The 19,360-nt window shown below is 48.3% G+C and overlaps 1 protein-coding gene across 1 annotated transcript; it reads left to right on the forward strand.

The window, feature by feature from the left end:
- Window positions 1–430: 430 nt before the first annotated feature.
- LOC306918846 (uncharacterized protein) lies at window positions 431–9,274 on the forward strand (the record flags this gene model as incomplete). The annotated part of the gene is made up of 4 exons (XM_079531700.1): window positions 431–665; window positions 1,166–1,277; window positions 5,756–6,006; window positions 8,970–9,274. Coding segments are annotated over 4 exons (903 nt in total), but the record flags the coding sequence as incomplete, so codon positions are not given.
- Between the last annotated feature and the right edge of the window lie 10,086 nt (window positions 9,275–19,360).

Here is a 19,360-nt window from a genome sequence, read left to right on the forward strand (position 1 = left end):
CTCCCCTCCTCCCCCACTCTCCTCCCCTCCCCCACTCTCCTCCCCTCCTCCTCCCCTCCTCCTCCCCTCCTCTCCTCCCCTCCCCTCCCCTCCTCTCCTCCCCTCCTCTCCTCCCCTCTCCTCCCCTCTCCTCCTCCTCCTCCCCTCCCCTCTCTCCTCCTCTCCTCCCCTCTCTCCTCCTCTCCTCCTCCCCTCCCCTCTCTCCTCCTCCCCTCCCCTCTCCTCCTCCTCCCCTCCCCTCTCTCCCCTCCCCTCTCTCCTCCTCCTCTCCTCCTCCCCTCCCCTCTCTCCCCTCCCCCCTCTCCTCCTCCTCCCCTCCCCTCCCCTCTCTCCTCCTCCTCCCCTCCCCTCTCTCCCCTCCCCTCCCCTCTCTCCTCCTCCTCCCCTCCCTCTCTCCTCCTCCTCTCCTCCTCCCTCCTCTCCCCTCCAGGCCCTGGAGGTTCCAGATGGTCGGCGGGCTCCGTTTCGGCCCCAGCAGCGTGGGGGCAGCGCTCACAGCGTGGACACTCAGACCACGTCGGGCCCCCCGGGCGGGGGGGGAGGGGGGGGCGGGCGCTCCAGCAGCTGCTCCAGCCTGTCGCCCTGCCCCTCCCCCGCCCCCCCGCAGGGATCGCACGACGGCAGCCCTTACTCTGCCGAGGACCTGCTCTACGACCGCGACAAAGGTACCAGCATGCCCCACACACCCGTCTGTAGTTCTAACAGCACGCCCCACACACCCGTCTGTAGTTCTAACAGCACGCCCCACACACCCGTCTGTAGTTCTAACAGTATGCCCAGCTGTAGTTCTAACAGCCCGCCCACACACCCATCTGTAGTTCTAACAGCACGCCCCACACACCCATCTGTAGTTCTAACAGTATGCCCAGCTGTAGTTCTAACAGCACGCCCCACACACCCTCACTGCCCCTCAAAGTGACTACTGGCCAATCACAGCGCGTCCTCGCACAAACGTGAAGGAGGTTCGATTCCATTCCTGCATCGCCACCCGCCTGCAGCGCCACCCCCCTGCACCGCGGAGATCGGCTAGTTTGTTTGTATTTATTTATTTAGTAGTTGTATGTGATCCGAGAGACCCTGTCTAAACCATGTCCCTCTCTCTCTCTGTCTGTCTGTCTGTCTGTCTGTCTGTCTGTCTGCCTGCCTGCCTGTCTCTGACACACAGACAGCTCACCTCTGCCCAAGTTCGCGTCGTCTCCCAAACCCAACAACACGTACATGTTCAAGAGAGAGCCTCCGGAGGGCTGCGAGAAGATCAAAGCCTTCGACGAGAGCAGGTAACTATTGATCTGATCTCACTGTTCACATTGATCTGTTCACATTGATCTGTTCACATTGACCTGTTCACATTGACCTGTTCACATTGACCTGTTCACATTGACCTGTTCACATTGATCTGTTCACATTGATCTGTTCACATTGATCTGTTCACATTGATCTGTTCATAGATCTGTTCACATTGATCTGTTCACATTGACCTGTTCACATTGATCTGTTCACATTGATCTGTTCACATTGACCTGTTCACATTGATCTGTTCACATTGATCTGTTCACATTGACCTGTTCACATTGACCTGTTCACATTGATCTGTTCACATTGATCTGTTCACATAAATCTGTTCACATTGACCTGTTCACATTGATCTGTTCACATAGATCTGTTCACATTGACCTGTTCACATTGACCTGTTCACATTGATCTGTTCACATTGATCTGTTCACATTGACCTGTTCACATTGACCTGTTCACATTGACCTGTTCACATTGACCTGTCCTGTTCACATTGATCTGTTCACATTGACCTGTTCACATTGACCTGTTCACATTGACCTGTCCTGTTCACATTGATCTGTTCACATTGATCTGTTCACATTGACCTGTTCACATTGACCTGTTCACATTGATCTGTTCACATTGATCTGTTCACATTGACCTGTTCACATTGCCCTGTTCACATTGCCCTCAGTACCCACAATACCTGACTAACTACCTAAAAAAAGTCAGCGACACCCACAGCCACTTTGAAAACAAACATGGGTAAATTCTCCTTCTACAGCACTGCCACCCAGGCGTGGAATGCCCTGGCCTGACCCCTTCCCTAAAAAAATGCAGATCACTTACATCTTTCAGAAATGATCCTCCCCTCTTTTGTTATTGATTATATTGAATTTTGTTCTTATTATTGTCTCCACCAGGCCGAAGGCATGGGGAGAGAGTATGTTTTGCACTCCGTCCGTGTGTATGTGTGAGGGTGTGTGACTGTGTCCGTCTGTGTACAGCTAATCTCCGGCACCACTAACCCGGTCGATGCCAAATTTTCTCACTCCTCCAGATTTTGTCCAAAAACCCTGCAAATCGTTACACACTATCTCTATAGTCATGTGTTCAAGACGGATCTGTCCGATATTTCATATTGCATGCCCTGGTGGAGAACTGTGCCCCGAGGGGCACTTTTTCTAGTTCTTCATGTCATCTCTATGAATTGATTGCATCTAACTATAAATGTGCCTCGTCTCTGTCTGTCTGTCTGTCTGTCTGTCTGTCTGTCTGTCTGCGTGCGTGCGTGCGTGCGTGCGTGCGTGCGTGCGTGCGTGCGTGCGTGCGTGCGTGCGTGCGTGCGCGCGTGTGCGGTTGTAATGCACATAACTCGAGAACCATTTGCCCACCGACTTACACGTCTAGTAGGACCTCAATCTAGTAGGACCTAAATCTAGTAGGACCTAAATCTAGTAGGACCTAAATCTAGTAGGACCTAAATCTAGTAGGACCTCAATCTAGTAGGAACTAAATCTAGTAGGACCTAAATCTAGTAGGACCTCAATCTAGTAGGAACTAAATCTAGCAGGACCTAAATCTAGTAGGACCTCAATCTAGTAGGACCTCAATCTAGTAGGAACTAAATCTAGTAGGACCTCAATCTAGTAGGAACTAAATCTAGTAGGACCTCAATCTAGTAGGACCTCAATCTAGTAGGAACTAAATCTAGTAGGACCTCAATCTAGTAGGACCTCAATCTAGTAGGAACTAAATCTAGTAGGACCTCAATCTAGTAGGAACTAAATCTAGTAGGACCTCAATCTAGTAGGAACTAAATCTAGTAGGACCTCAATCTAGTAGGACCTCAATCTAGTAGGACCTCAATCTAGTAGGAACTAAATCTAGTAGGACCTCAATCTAGTAGGAACTAAATCTAGTAGGACCTCAATCTAGTAGGACCTCAATCTAGTAGGACCTCAATCTAGTAGGAACTAAATCTAGTAGGACCTCAATCTAGTAGGACCTCAATCTAGCAGGACCTCAATCTAGTAGGACCTCAATCTAGTAGGAATTAAATCTAGTAGGACCTCAATCTAGTAGGACCTCAATCTAGCAGGACCTCAATCTAGTAGGACCTCAATCTAGTAGGACCTCAATCTAGTAGGAACTAAATCTAGTAGGACCTCAATCTAGTAGGACCTCAATCTAGTACCTCAATCTAGTAGGAACTAAATCTAGTAGGACCTCAATCTAGTAGGACCTCAATCTAGTAGGAACTAAATCTAGTAGGACCTCAATCTAGTAGGACCTCAATCTAGTAGGAACTAAATCTAGTAGGACCTCAATCTAGTAGGAACTAAATCTAGTAGGACCTCAATCTAGTAGGAACTAAATCTAGTAGGACCTCAATCTAGTAGGACCTCAATCTAGTAGGACCTCAATCTAGTAGGAACTAAATCTAGTAGGACCTCAATCTAGTAGGAACTAAATCTAGTAGGACCTCAATCTAGTAGGACCTCAATCTAGTAGGACCTCAATCTAGTAGGAACTAAATCTAGTAGGACCTCAATCTAGTAGGACCTCAATCTAGCAGGACCTCAATCTAGTAGGACCTCAATCTAGTAGGAATTAAATCTAGTAGGACCTCAATCTAGTAGGACCTCAATCTAGCAGGACCTCAATCTAGTAGGACCTCAATCTAGTAGGACCTCAATCTAGTAGGAACTAAATCTAGTAGGACCTCAATCTAGTAGGACCTCAATCTAGTACCTCAATCTAGTAGGACCTCAATCTAGTAGGACCTCAATCTAGTAGGAACTCAATCTAGCAGGACCTCAATCTAGCAGGACCTCAATCTAGTAGGACCTCAATCTAGTAGGAACTAAATCTAGTAGGACCTCAATCTAGTAGGACCTCAATCTAGTAGGACCTCAATCTAGCAGGACCTCAATCTAGCAGGACCTCAATCTAGCAGGACCTCAATCTAGCAGGACCTCAATCTAGTAGGAACTAAATCTAGTAGGACCTCAATCTAGTAGGAACTAAATCTAGTAGGAACTAAATCTAGTAGGACCTCAATCTAGTAGGACCTCAATCTAGTAGGACCTCAATCTAGCAGGACCTAAATCTAGTAGGACCTAAATCTAGTAGGACCTAAATCTAGTAGGACCTCAATCTAGTAGGACCTCAATCTAGTAGGAACTAAATCTAGTAGGACCTCAATCTAGTAGGACCTAAATCTAGCAGGACCTCAATCTAGCAGGACCTAAATCTAGTAGGACCTCAATCTAGCAGGACCTCAATCTAGTAGGAACTAAATCTAGTAGGACCTCAATCTAGTAGGACCTAAATCTAGTAGGAACTAAATCTAGTAGGACCTCAATCTAGTAGGACCTCAATCTAGTAGGACCTCAATCTAGCAGGACCTCAATCTAGCAGGACCTCAATCTAGTAGGACCTCAATCTAGTAGGACCTCAATCTAGTAGGACCTCAATCTAGTGGGACCTAAATCTAGTGGGACCTAAATCTAGTAGGACCTCAATCTAGTAGGAACTAAATCTAGTAGGACCTCAATCTAGTAGGACCTCAATCTAAATCTAGTAGGACCTCAATCTAAATCTAGTAGGACCTAAATCTAGTAGGACCTCAATCTAAATCTAGTAGGACCTAAATCTAGTAGGACCTCAATCTAGTAGGACCTCAATCTAAATCTAGTAGGACCTAAATCTAGTAGGACCTCAATCTAGTAGGACCTCAATCTAGTAGGAACTAAATCTAGTAGGACCTCAATCTAGTAGGACCTCAATCTAAATCTAGTAGGACCTCAATCTAAATCTAGTAGGACCTAAATCTAGTAGGACCTCAATCTAAATCTAGTAGGACCTCAATCTAGTAGGACCTCAATCTAAATCTAGTAGGACCTCAATCTAATCTAGTAGGACCTCAATCTAGTAGGACCTCAATCTAAATCTAGTAGGACCTAAATCTAGTAGGACCTCAATCTAAATCTAGTAGGACCTAAATCTAGTAGGACCTCAATCTAGTAGGAACTAAATCTAGTAGGAACTAAATCTAGTAGGACCTCAATCTAGTAGGACCTAAATCTAGTAGGACCTCAATCTTGTAGGACCTCAATCTAGTAGGACCTCAATCTAGCAGGACCTCAATCTAGTAGGACCTCAATCTAGTAGGACCTCAATCTAGTAGGACCTCAATCTAGCAGGACCTCAATCTAGTAGGACCTAAATCTAGTAGGATCCCGTCTAAAACGAGATGATACATCTCAAGGGGCTATCCTCTAAATGAAATAAAATGTCAATATATATATAAATGGAAACAAGATCGCAATGACGAGTGTTTGACTGAACTCTGCTGCTGTTTATACATCTATGTCTAATGAACTATTCAATCAATCAATCAATGTCTCTCTCTCTCTCTCTCTCTCTCTCTCTCTCTCTGTGTCCCTCTGTGTGTCCCTCTATGTCTCTCTCCCAGCGGCTCCAGACAGACCCCCCCCTCGGCCCCCCTCCTGTTCTCGTGCCCAGATAAGAACAAGGTGAACTTCATCCCGACGGGCTCTGCGTTCTGCCCGGTCCGTCTGCCCGGCGCCGCCGTCCACCGCTTGGTCCCCCCGCCCTCCGAGGAGGGGGAGGGGGGCGAGGGGGAGGGGGGGCGAGGAGGAGGGGTCTCCACCCCCCCACCGGACCCAGAGACTGAGCTGGGCCAGACAGACAGCCTGGCCATCAGCTAGAACCCCCCCCGCAGAGCTGGCCTCTGCCCCCTCCCCTCCCCCTCTCTGACAATAACGCTACTTAAACAAAACACCCACCCAGCACCCACCCAGCACCCACCCAGAGCCCACCCAGAGCCCACCCAGAGCCCACCCAGCACCCACCCAGAGCCCACCCAGAGCCCACCCAGCACCCACCCAGAGCCCACCCAGCACCCACCCAGAGCCCACCCAGCACCCACCCAGCACCCACCCAGAGCCCACCCACAGCACACCCAGCACCCACCCAGCACCCACCCAGCACCCACCCAGCACCCACCCAGCACCCACCCAGAGCCCACCCAGAGCCCACCCAGAGCCCACCCAGAGCCCACCCAGAGCCCACCCAGCACCCACCCAGAGCCCACCCAGAGCCCACCCAGCACCCACCCAGCACCCACCCAGAGCCCACCCAGAGCCCACCCAGCACCCACCCAGCACCCACCCAGAGCCCACCCAGAGCCCACCCAGCACCCACCCAGAGCCCACCCAGCACCCACCCAGAGCCCACCCAGCACCCACCCAGCACCCACCCAGAGCCCACCCAGCACCCACCCAGAGCCCACCCAGCACCCACCCAGAGCCCACCCAGCACCCACCCAGAGCCCACCCAGAGCCCACCCAGCACCCACCCAGCACCCACCCAGAGCCCACCCAGCACCCACCCAGCACCCACCCAGCACCCACCCAGCACCCACCCAGAGCCCACCCAGCACCCACCCAGAGCCCACCCAGCACCCACCCAGCACCCACCCAGCACCCACCCAGCACCCACCCAGAGCCCACCCACAGCACACCCAGCACCCACCCAGAGCCCACCCAGCACCCACCCAGAGCCCACCCAGAGCCCACCCAGCACCCACCCAGAGCCCACCCAGCACCCACCCAGAGCCCACCCAGAGCCCACCCAGCACCCACCCAGAGCCCACCCAGCACCCACCCAGAGCCCACCCAGAGCCCACCCAGCACCCACCCAGAGCCCACCCAGCACCCACCCAGAGCCCACCCAGAGCCCACCCAGCACCCACCCAGAGCCCACCCAGCACCCACCCAGAGCCCACCCACAGCCCACCCAGCACCCACCCAGAGCCCACCCACAGCCCACCCAGCACCCACCCAGAGCCCACCCAGCACCCACCCAGAGCCCACCCAGCACCCACCCAGAGCCCACCCAGCACCCACCCAGAGCCCACCCAGCACCCACCCAGCACCCACCCAGAGCCCACCCAGCACCCACCCAGCACCCACCCAGAGCCCACCCACAGCCCACCCAGCACCCACCCAGAGCCCACCCAGCACCCACCCAGCACCCACCCAGAGCCCCATTTCCCTATCTGGAAACGGAGTTGGAACCCGAACCCTCAACCTGTGAAAATAAGTTAAGTTAGTTCTCATAGTCGTAAAAATCTGCTGTGAACTCTCACCGTGTCTCTGTCTCTGCATGACATAGCACCAATGTGCTAACCACAACATGACATAGCAACAATGTGCTAACCACAACAACATGACGTAGCACCAATGTGCTAACCACAACATGACATAGCACCAATGTGCTAACCACAACATGACCTAGCACCAATGTGCTAACCACAACATGACATAGCAGCTGTGCTAACCACAACATGACATAGCAGCTGTGCTAACCACAACATGACGTAGCACCAATGTGCTAACCACAACATGACATAGTACCAATGTGCTAACCACAACAACATGGCATAGCACCAATGTGCTAACCACAACAACATGACATAGCACCAATGTGCTAACCACAACAACATGACATAGCACCAATGTGCTAACCACAACATGACATAGCACCAATGTGCTAACCACAACATGACATAGCACCAATGTGCTAACCACAACATGACATAGCACCAATGTGCTAACCACAACATGACATAGCACCAATGTGCTAACCACAACAACATGACGTAGCACTAATGTGCTAACCACAACATGACGTAGCACCAATGTGCTAACAACATGACATAGCACCAATGTGCTAACCACAACAACATGACATAGCACCAATGTGCTAACATGAGATAGCACCAATGTGCTAACAACATGACGTAGCACCAATGTGCTAACAACATGACATAGCACCAATGTGCTAACAACATGACGTAGCACCAATGTGCTAACCACAACGTGACAGCGAGCAGGGACTGACCCCCCCAATCCAATCCTTGATGCTGAGTGCCAAGCAGGGAGAGCATTGGGTCCCATTTTTACAATCTTTGGTATGACCCGGCCAGGGATCGAACCCCCGACCTCCCAGGTTCAGGGCGGACACTCTAACCACACGGCCACTGTCTGGGGTCTGAGTACTCAGTGTAGAAAGAAGCTGGGATGTCCGCACACCGTTCTTAACCCATTGTGCATTGTGTTATACTTTAGCTATCGAAAAATAGCAGATGTACAAGCTCATAGCGCGGCACCGAGTGCCGCGCTGCGAGCTTGTAGGTCTGCTATTTGTTTTTAATCTTGAAAATGTGGCGCAAATCTTTCAATATATATATAACGTTTTTAACTCAAATATTTGCTTCTGGGGGGTTCCTAGAATAACATATTTTCAGATGGGGGTCGGCGGCCAATTACATATTATTTTGTGGGGTCCTTGACATGAAATATTGAGCACCACTGACATGGAAACATATAGTATTTAAGAAAACTGTCATGATTTAGAAGATATTTTTAAAATTCCGACGTCAGACCTAAATGGGTTAAGGTCCCAGTATAGTATTTTATTAGTAACTAATTCATTACTAAAATAAATGCTACTGGGAGCTTAAGAACGCTGTGCGGACATCCTAGCTTATTAAGAACGCTGTGCGGACATCCTAGCTTATTAAGAACGCTGTGCGGACATCCTAGCTTCAGAACGCTGTGCGGACATCCTAGCTTATTAAGAACGCTGTGCGGACATCCTAGCTTCAGAACGCTGTGCGGACATCCTAGCTTCAGAACGCTGTGCGGACATCCTAGCTTCAGAACGCTGTGTGGACATCCTAGCTTCAGAACGCTGTGTGGACATCCTAGCTTCAGAACGCTGTGTGGACATCCTAGCTTCAGAACGCTGTGCGGACATCCTAGCTTCAGAACGCTGTGCGGACATCCTAGCTTCAGAACGCTGTGCGGACATCCTAGCTTCAGAACGCTGTGCGGACATCCTAGCTTCAGAACGCTGTGCGGACATCCTAGCTTCAGAACGCTGTGCGGACATCCTAGCTTATTAAGAACCCTGTGCGGACATCCTAGCTTCAGAACGCTGTGCGGACATCCTAGCTTCAGAACGCTGTGCGGACATCCTAGCTTCAGAACACTGTGCGGACATCCTAGCTTATTAAGAACGCTGTGCGGACATCCTAGCTTATTAAGAACGCTGTGGGACATCCTAGCTTATTAAGAACCCTGTGCGGACATCCTAGCTTATTAAGAACGCTGTGGGACATCCTAGCTTATTAAGAACCCTGTGCGGACATCCTAGCTTATTAAGAACGCTGTGGGACATCCTAGCTTATTTCCGTACGTATATTGTTTTGTTCAGCACCCGTCAACTTTTTTGAGATGTGCGTGTTTCCATTTTGGCTCTTATCTCAGTGCTCAAGTGTACACTGAGTACCCGAGTACACTGAGTACTCGAGTACACTGAGTACTCAGTGTACCCGAGTACTCGGTGATACTCAGTACACTGTACCATGCAAAAAGACTATAGTTTTAATGCCTTCATCAACTAGCCTTAATTTACTCATCGACTGCCAAGAACGAGTTATACAAGCTTTTTTCCCATTAAATTAGTTTTAGCTATTTTTTATTTTTTTTGACACTAGATGGCGCTCTGGGCTAACTGCTATATTAGCCGGGCGTCCATCCTGTGCAGCGGAACCGCGAGGCCGCAGAAATCTCCTTCCACTCGCTCTCACGTGAAGCTACTGACCAAAGACCAAAGATTTAACCCATTTAGGCCCTGACGTCGAAATAAAAACAAACGTTCACGTGCCGCATTTTTACGATTTTTCAAAAATAGCAGACCTACAAGCTCATAGCGCGCCACTCGGTGGCGCGCTATGAGCTTGTAGATCTGCTATTTTTCAATAGCTAAAGTATAACATAATGCTTAGTTAAAACACCAAAAGGGGTTCCCGTCCAGAATGGGTTAAAATATTTTGTTGATAACCTTTTTTTCCCACAATTCCATGCTGTATTGATGCTGGTACCATTTAGGAGAGATAACAGGCGAACGTTGATCAACATAACAATTGCAATTACATTCTTTACTTCTTGTAAATTAACCACAAGAAATAAAAGTCTTGTTTGAAGGCATTAACACTATTCGTCTCGCATTGTATTTCTGCCTCCTGTGGACCAATTCACCCTTTGTCAAGTCCCGCCCCTGGTTCTGCCCCTCTTCGCACCCATTGGTTGCCATTTCGTGGTTGGACAAAAATCCTCTCTCTCCATCCACTAACATTGAAATAAGGTGTTTTTCAGTTGCTTCGTATTGATATTCTGTGCGTTCGCAATTCTTATTTTAACCCATTTAGGCCCGACGTCGAAACGTTATAAAATGGCTACTGTTGACTGACTGACCGGGGGAGGGGGGGGGGGGGGGGGGGGGGGGGGTGGCATGCATTTAAAAAAACAGGGAAAAAACGGTAGTAGGCCTATGTTTAAGATGAAATGATGTGTTTTGTGTTCTGTTCCAGCAGCTCTCTAGAAGTATATTATTACACACTATTATCTCTATGAAAAAAGAAAAAAACATGGAAAAACACGCTTGTTTAAGAAAAAAACAGTCTCAACTGTGTGTTGCTGTGTTAATAGCAGACTCCTCACTCAAAAACGTGCACTTGCAGTTTGGGCAACTCCAAAGCAAACTCCACATGCCCCAACATTTTATTTACCTGCCATAGTGTCGACCCCTTACACCCTGTGTGGGATCGCTGGTTAGACTGGCATAGTGTCAACCCCTTACCCCTGTGTGGGATCACTGGTTAGACTGGCATAGTGTCAACCCCTTACCCCTGTGTGGGATCGCTGGTTAGACTGGCATAGTGTCGACCCCTTACCCCTGTGTGGGATCGCTGGTTAGACTGGCATAGTGTCGACCCCTTACCCCTGTGTGGGATCGCTGGTTAGACTGGCATAGTGTCGACCCCTTACCCCTGTGTGGGATCGCTGGTTAGACTGGCATAGTGTCGACCCCTTACCCCTGTGTGGGATCGCTGGTTAGACTGGCATAGTGTCGACCCCTTACCCCTGTGTGGGATCGCTGGTTAGACTGGCATAGTGTCGACCCCTTACCCCTGTGTGGGATCGCTGGTTAGACTGGCATAGTGTCGACCCCTTACCCCTGTGTGGGATCGCTGGTTAGACTGGCATAGTGTCGACCCCTTACCCCTGTGTGGGATCGCTGGTTAGACTGGCATAGTGTCGACCCCTTACCCCTGTGTGGGATCGCTGGTTAGACTGGCATAGTGTCGACCCCTTACCCCTGTGTGGGATCGCTGGTTAGACTGGCATAGTGTCGACCCCTTACCCCTGTGTGGGATCGCTGGTTAGACTGGCATAGTGTCGGCCCCTTACCCCTGTGTGGGATCGCTGGTTAGACTGGCATAGTGTCGACCCCTTACCCCTGTGTGGGATCGCTGGTTAGACTGGAATAGTGTCGACCCCTTACCCCTGTGTGGGATCGCTGGTTAGACTGGCATAGTGTCGACCCCTTACCCCTGTGTGGGATCGCTGGTTAGACTGGCATAGTGTCGACCCCTTACCCCTGTGTGGGATCGCTGGTTAGACTGGCATAGTGTCGACCCCTTACCCCTGTGTGGGATCGCTGGTTAGACTGGCATAGTGTCGACCCCTTACCCCTGTGTGGGATCGCTGGTTAGACTGGCATAGTGTCGACCCCTTACCCCTGTGTGGGATCGCTGGTTAGACTGGCATAGTGTCGACCCCTTACCCCTGTGTGGGATCGCTGGTTAGACTGGCATAGTGTCGACCCCTTACCCCTGTGTGGGATCGCTGGTTAGACTGGCATAGTGTCGACCCCTTACCCCTGTGTGGGATCGCTGGTTAGACTGGCATAGTGTCGACCCCTTACCCCTGTGTGGGATCGCTGGTTAGACTGGCATAGTGTCAACCCCTTACCCCTGTGTGGGATCGCTGGTTAGACTGGCATAGTGTCGACCCCTTACCCCTGTGTGGGATCGCTGGTTAGACTGGCATAGTGTCGACCCCTTACCCCTGTGTGGGATCGCTGGTTAGACTGGCATAGTGTCGACCCCTTACCCCTGTGTGGGATCGCTGGTTAGACTGGCATAGTGTCGACCCCTTACCCCTGTGTGGGATCGCTGGTTAGACTGGCATAGTGTCGACCCCTTACCCCTGTGTGGGATCACTGGTTAGACTGGCATAGTGTCGACCCCTTACCCCTGTGTCGGATCACTGGTTAGACTGGCATAGTGTCAACCCCTTACCCCTGTGTGGGATCACTGGTTAGACTGGCATAGTGTCGACCCCTTACCCCTGTGTGGGATCACTGGTTAGACTGGCATAGTGTCGACCCCTTACCCCTGTGTCGGATCACTGGTTAGACTGGCATAGTGTCAACCCCTTACCCCTGTGTGGGATCACTGGTTAGACTGGCATAGTGTCGACCCCTTACCCCTGTGTGGGATCGCTGGTTAGACTGCCATAGTGTCGACCCCTTACCCCTGTGTGGGATCGCTGGTTAGACTGGCATAGTGTCGACCCCTTACCCCTGTGTGGGATCGCTGGTTAGACTGGCATAGTGTCGACCCCTTACCCCTGTGTGGGATCGCTGGTTAGCCTGGCATAGTGTCGACCCCTTACCCCTGTGTGGGATCGCTGGTTAGCCTGGCATAGTGTCGACCCCTTACCCCTGTGTGGGATCGCTGGTTAGACTGGCATAGTGTCGACCCCTTACCCCTGTGTGGGATCGCTGGTTAGACTGGCATAGTGTCGACCCCTTACCCCTGTGTGGGATCACTGGTTAGACTGGCATATTTGCAGATACCGATATGACCAAAAAGGGCCGATACCGATACTTACCGATACTTTTTCGATACCGATACTGTATCGGGACATCTCTAAATTTTTCCCTTAGAGATTTACACACAAATATTTAGATAAATTATTTTAAGCCTAGAATCAAGACATCCAGAATGCTAGTGAACCCTTTGTTTATGTGGAGAAATAAAGGATAATTATTAAATGCAGTATATATATATATATATATATAGGGTTAAAATAATTGATATAAATATCAATTATTTTCTATGGGAAAAATGACAGATTTTTCAGTGGTGCCAGATAACCACGCCCACTGTAGTATTTGGATATTGTGGAATAGTTGTCTGGTCTCGTCTGATAATGATGTTGTAGACCGACCGAGGCAGAGCTGGGAGAGAACTCCAACTCCCAGAGGGCCGTGCAGCAGCAGAGCTGGGAGAGAACTCCAACTCCCAGAGGGCCGTGCAGCAGCAGAGCTGGGAGAGAACTCCAACTCCCAGAGGGCCGTGCAGCAGCAGAGCTGGGAGAGAACTCCAACTCCCAGAGGGCCGTGCAGCAGCAGAGCTGGGAGAGAACTCCAACTCCCAGAGGGCCATGCAGCAGAGCTGAGAGAGAACTCCAACTCCCAGAGGGCCGTGCAGCAGCACACACTCAGCCTGGGCACACTTGAACTTCCATTAGTTAGACAGCTGGTGGATGGAAATGAAGCTCCACCCTATTCTGCTGCGTGGGTGGAGCTTCATTTCCATCCACCAGCTGTCTAACAACCCGGAAGAGACAAAAGACAGCTTCTTGTGACACACACACACACACCTGTTATACTTACTATTAGTTGTCGCTGTGTAGTTATTTCCACCTCATCCGAGGAACCGAGTTAATCATAATAACAGTATGTGACTCTTATTGTGTTGTTGTTTGGGTTAGATTTCTTTAAACCTGGTACAGGTGAAAGTAAAACTACAATACGTTTTTGCTGTCTCGTCATGTTGTCTATCTGTCAACTCACTCGCTGTGCATTCTGCATTCAGCACGCTCTGATAGACATGTCAAAAAATTCTCCTCTCCACCAGCAGGGGGTGCTGGAGCACCCTCCGCACCCCCCTTCCAGCGCTGATGGCTTCTTTTGTCCGTGCATGGAATCTTAGGTGTGGTTACAGGGAGACAGGTATAGGTGTTTGAGCAAAGATCATTATATTATTAAGCATTGGAACACACACTTTTTTTGTTGTCCATTCATTTGACGTTATAATTACATATTCACATCTTAAATATGGGGCCAGAGCCCCCTATGTGTCGTCCATCAAATTGATCCTCTCAAATCTCGTGAGAGTTTGTTGCTGGGATAAAGAAAGGTCGATAACAAAGTAGAAGAAAGTAGTTTCTCCTGATTTGTCTCAATAAAAGAAGCCATTTTAGTATGAATATCTTGTAAATATTGTGTGCCTTGTGATGATTGGGTCCAGTATTTAGTTCAGTGACCATGGAGCTAAGGAATGGTTCAGAAGCTGTGTTCACGGTCACTCTCCCATTGGATCTGAATAGACTCCAACCTGCTTTCCGTCTCCTAAAAAGGCGTGTGCCCACGTCACACAGATACGGGAAGTAAAGCAAAGTTGGGACCTCTTGCCATTGGCCTCTTGGGTAGGTGTTTGAGGCAGAGCTGGGAGAGAACTCCACCTCCCAGAGGGCCGTGCAGCAGTGCAGCACAGACCGGTGTTAAGGCCTATTCATAGTCTGGATTTCCGGTGGCGAGGTGATCACCGCTCCGGTGGCGAGGTGACCACCGCTCCGGAGATGTAATAACGTGGAGCGGTGGTGAGTAAAAACAGAGAGAAGGGCTGGGGTGGTGGCGGTGGTTTGCTCTTCACCGCGGCTTAGTGGCGTCATGTTGCTGGGAGAGAACTCCACCTCCCAGAGGGCCGTGCAGCAGCAGAGCTGGGAGATATCTCCACCTCCCAGAGGGCCGTGCAGCAGCAGAGCTGGGAGAGAACTCCACCTCCCAGAGGGCCGTGCAGCAGCAGAGCTGGGAGAGAACTCCAACTCCCAGAGGGCCGTGCAGCAGCAGAGCTGGGAGAGAACTCCAACTCCCAGAGGGCCGTGCAGCAGCAGAGCTGGGAGAGCACATGGCAGAGCAAACAAACAGTCCAAGGAAGGACAGAGAGCTGAGAGCTGAGGGCTGGACGGAGCTGGACCCCAAGGACTGACCGGAGACAAGTTAGTCACTGTTAGGACATTATTCTCCCTTTGGGACGTTTGGTGTTGTCTTTGCAAACTGCCTCATGTTGGCCTAAATACACCTGAGTTAATTAAATACACCTGAGTTAATTGAATACACCTGAGTTCATTAAATACACCTGAGTTCATTAAATACACCTGAGTTCATTAAATACACCTGAATCATTATCTGTGTGAAAGTTGAACCTCATTTAATTTGTAACCCTGGATTTATCCTGTTTGTTCTGCCCTGCCTCGCACTAGCCTGCTCTGTAGCTCTCATGATGACATCACAATATGTTGTTCCACTAGCCTGCTCTGTAGCTCTCATGATGACATCACAATATGTTGTTTCACTAGCCTGCTGTAGCTCTCATGATGACATCACAATATGTTGTTCCACTAGCCTGCTGTAGCTCTCATGATGACATCACAATATGTTGTTTCACTAGCCTGCTGTAGCTCTCATGATGACATCACAATATGTTGTTCCACTAGCCTGCTGTAGCTCTCATGATGACATCACAATATGTTGTTCCACTAGCCTGCTCTGTAGCTCTCATGATGACATCACAATATGTTGTTCCACTAGCCTGCTCTGTAGCTCTCATGATGACATCACAATATGTTGTTTCACTAGCCTGCTGTAGCTCTCATGATGACATCACAATATGTTGTTCCACTAGCCTGCTGTAGCTCTCATGATGACATCACAATATGTTGTTTCACTAGCCTGCTCTGTAGCTCTCATGATGACATCACAATATGTTGTTCCACTAGCCTGCTGTAGCTCTCATGATGACATCACAATATGTTGTTCCACTAGCCTCCTCTGTAGCTCTCATGATGACATCACAATATGTTGTTCCACTAGCCTGCTGTAGCTCTCATGATGACATCACAATATGTTGTTCCACTAGCCTGCTCTGTAGCTCTCATGATGACATCACAATATGTTGTTCCACTAGCCTGCTGTAGCTCTCATGATGACATCACAATATGTTGTTCCACTAGCCTCCTCTGTAGCTCTCATGATGACATCACAATATGTTGTTCCACTAGCCTGCTGTAGCTCTCATGATGACATCACAATATGTTGTTCCACTAGCCTCCTCTGTAGCTCTCATGATGACATCACAATATGTTGTTCCACTAGCCTGCTGTAGCTCTCATGATGACATCACAATATGTTGTTTCTGTGTATTATACCAACTTTGATGGACCCTCTCGATGAGGCAGTATTGCTTTGTTTCAAAAATATAAGGTTTTCTTCAATTTCTGAAAAAGCAACGTACAATTTGTTTTTCCATTTCTTGAAATTAAGGTTTTGGAGTTGAGAGGTTTCCTCCCGACAGCAGAGATATGGAGTTGAGAGGTTTCCTCCCGACAGCAGAGATATGGAGTTGAGAGGTTTCCTCCCGACAGCAGAGATATGGAGTTGAGAGGTGTCCTCCTGACAGCAGAGATATGGAATTGAGAGGTTTCCTCCTGACAGCAGAGATATGGAGTTGAGAGGTTTCCTCCTGACAGCAGAGATATGGAGTTGAGAGGTTTCCTCCTGACAGCAGAGATATGGAGTTGAGAGGTTTCCTCCTGACAGCAGAGATATGGAGTTGAGAGGTTTCCTCCTGACAGCAGATATGTTGTATCCAATGTTTATTCCAGACTCAGGGTCCAGATCACATACAAGATGACAATACACAATAAATAGATATTATATTTATATTTATACATTAAGTTTCTTAGAAGGCCTTGACAGGTAGGAACCCCCAAGTTCACCATCAGCTGGCTGGCACTGTGCCATCTTGGTACCCTCAGCAGCAACCTCAATGCATCATTATATGCTGCAACTTTTACTTTGTGCTGCTAGCCTTGTAGTTGTAATGTAAAGACACTGTGGGTTTATATATGAAATAATAGACCCAACACAGTTATTATACATGACCAATGAGCTGTGGCCATGTTGTTGTCATGACAACACTATGAATATTAATACACAGGAACAACGACAGACTGTCAACAATCACTTTATTAAACAATTATGACTTCTACACATGATCATACAATAACATTATGACTTCTACACATGATCATACAATAACATTATGACTTCTACACATGATCATACAATAACATTATGACTTCTACACATGATCATACAATAACATTATGACTTCTACACATGATCATACAATAACATTATGACTTCTACACATGATCATACAATAACATTATGACTTCTACACATGATCATACAATAACATTATGACTTCTACACATGATCATACAATAACATGTGGAGAATGAGAACGATATCAAATGGATATTCAATGAAAACACAATAATGGAACGAGTTAGAAAATAATGATCTAATAATGAATCAATATATAAACAATGATTGATTTGAGTTAATTAACAACACATTTAGTAGATGTGTGAATCCAGAGTGATTGACATGAAGTCTAGTCAACAACATGTTCACAGCAGTAGGAGAGCAGACATGAAGTCTAGTCAACAACATGTTCACAGCAGTAGGAGAGCAGACATGAAGTCTAGTCAACAACATGTTCACAGCAGTAGGAGAGCAGACATGAAGTCTAGTCAACAACATGTTCACAGCAGTAGGAGAGCAGACATGAAGTCTAGTCAACCTTTTCTCATGATTCTGAAATCATTGCAATAATTTGTTTTACACGTTAGTTTGTTACTAGACACCTTTACAAACACATTGAAATCATTGCAAAAAATTGTTTTAGAAAACGTTCTTGTGATCACCGTGCTCTGACTTATGGTGCGTTGCCAGCTTAAATCAACATCATACAAAGTAGAGAGGTCTCACACACCAAGAAACACATTCAAGCAGGTTTATTTCTCTATTTCATGGGGACAAACGTTTGGGCGAACAGCCTTCTTCAGTGTGAGGAGTTGTGGGAGTCAAGTCTCTTTTGAAGGAGTGGTGACGTTGTGCAGGTGCACACCATCACTAATCATCACCTCACAGTCACACCCAAGGTGTGATTACAGACTGGATAGATAAAAGACATCAGTATCTATTAACAATGTCAATACATTTGGCCAATATATAAAAATATCAAATATACAAATATACAAATATTATACAAAGATTGAACACTAATGAAAGTGTCTGAGGACATCGGGCATTACTGCCGTTCATAAATCAGTTACAGTCATTAGAGGAAAACCATTACTTTTCTACAGTCAATATTAACCCAAATGACGAAGCTTTTGTTTTACACGTTTGTTTGTTACTAGACACCTTTACAAACACATTGGTGAAATGTATTGTAAGGAATGGATTCCAGATTGTACATTGTTGTGATAAAATGATATACATTTAATATAGGAGAGCAGAGAGAGTGAACAGGGACATGTTGCATGGATCTATGAATCTATTGAGGGTGTTGCCAGGGACCTGTTGCATGGATCTATGAATCTATTGAGGGTGGTGCCAGGGACCTGTTGGTTGGATCTATGTATCTATTGAGGGTGGTGCCAGGGTCCTGTTGGTTGGATCTATGAATCTATTGAGGGTGGTGCCAGGGACCTGTTGCATAGATCTATGAATCTATTGGGGGTGGTGCCAGGGACCTGTTGGTTGGATCTATGAATCTATTGAGGGTGGAGCCAGGGTCCTGTTGGTTGGATCTATGAATCTATTGAGGGTGGTGCCAGGGTCCTGTTGGTTGGGGTCTGACACCAGCCCCCTTTCTGAAACCAGCTCCTAGCCACTCGCTCTACACACTTGCCCTCGATATGCGCGTTCACGCGAGGCTGCGCCATATTAAGTGTCGTCCGAAACCAAGCAGCCTTGAGTGGAAGTGGCTTATAAAGCCCTCAAGAACGAGTCTGTGCCGATCTAGACTCCATTGCCTTGTGCAGCCCTGCTCTGTGTCCGCATGGAAACCGCGACCTACAAATGTAAGAACCACCACAAATAAATGATAAATAAACTCCTCCTAAACAATCGTCATCTGATGCAGAATAGACAATGCTCCAACTGATGTTCACAAGGGCTCTTTATTTACCCCACCGTGAAAAAACTATAAATGAAA

The sequence above is a fragment of the Electrona antarctica genome (genome assembly GCF_951216825.1).
Source record: "Electrona antarctica genome assembly, contig: scaffold_94, whole genome shotgun sequence".
Classification (NCBI taxonomy): Eukaryota; Metazoa; Chordata; class Actinopteri; order Myctophiformes; family Myctophidae; genus Electrona; species Electrona antarctica.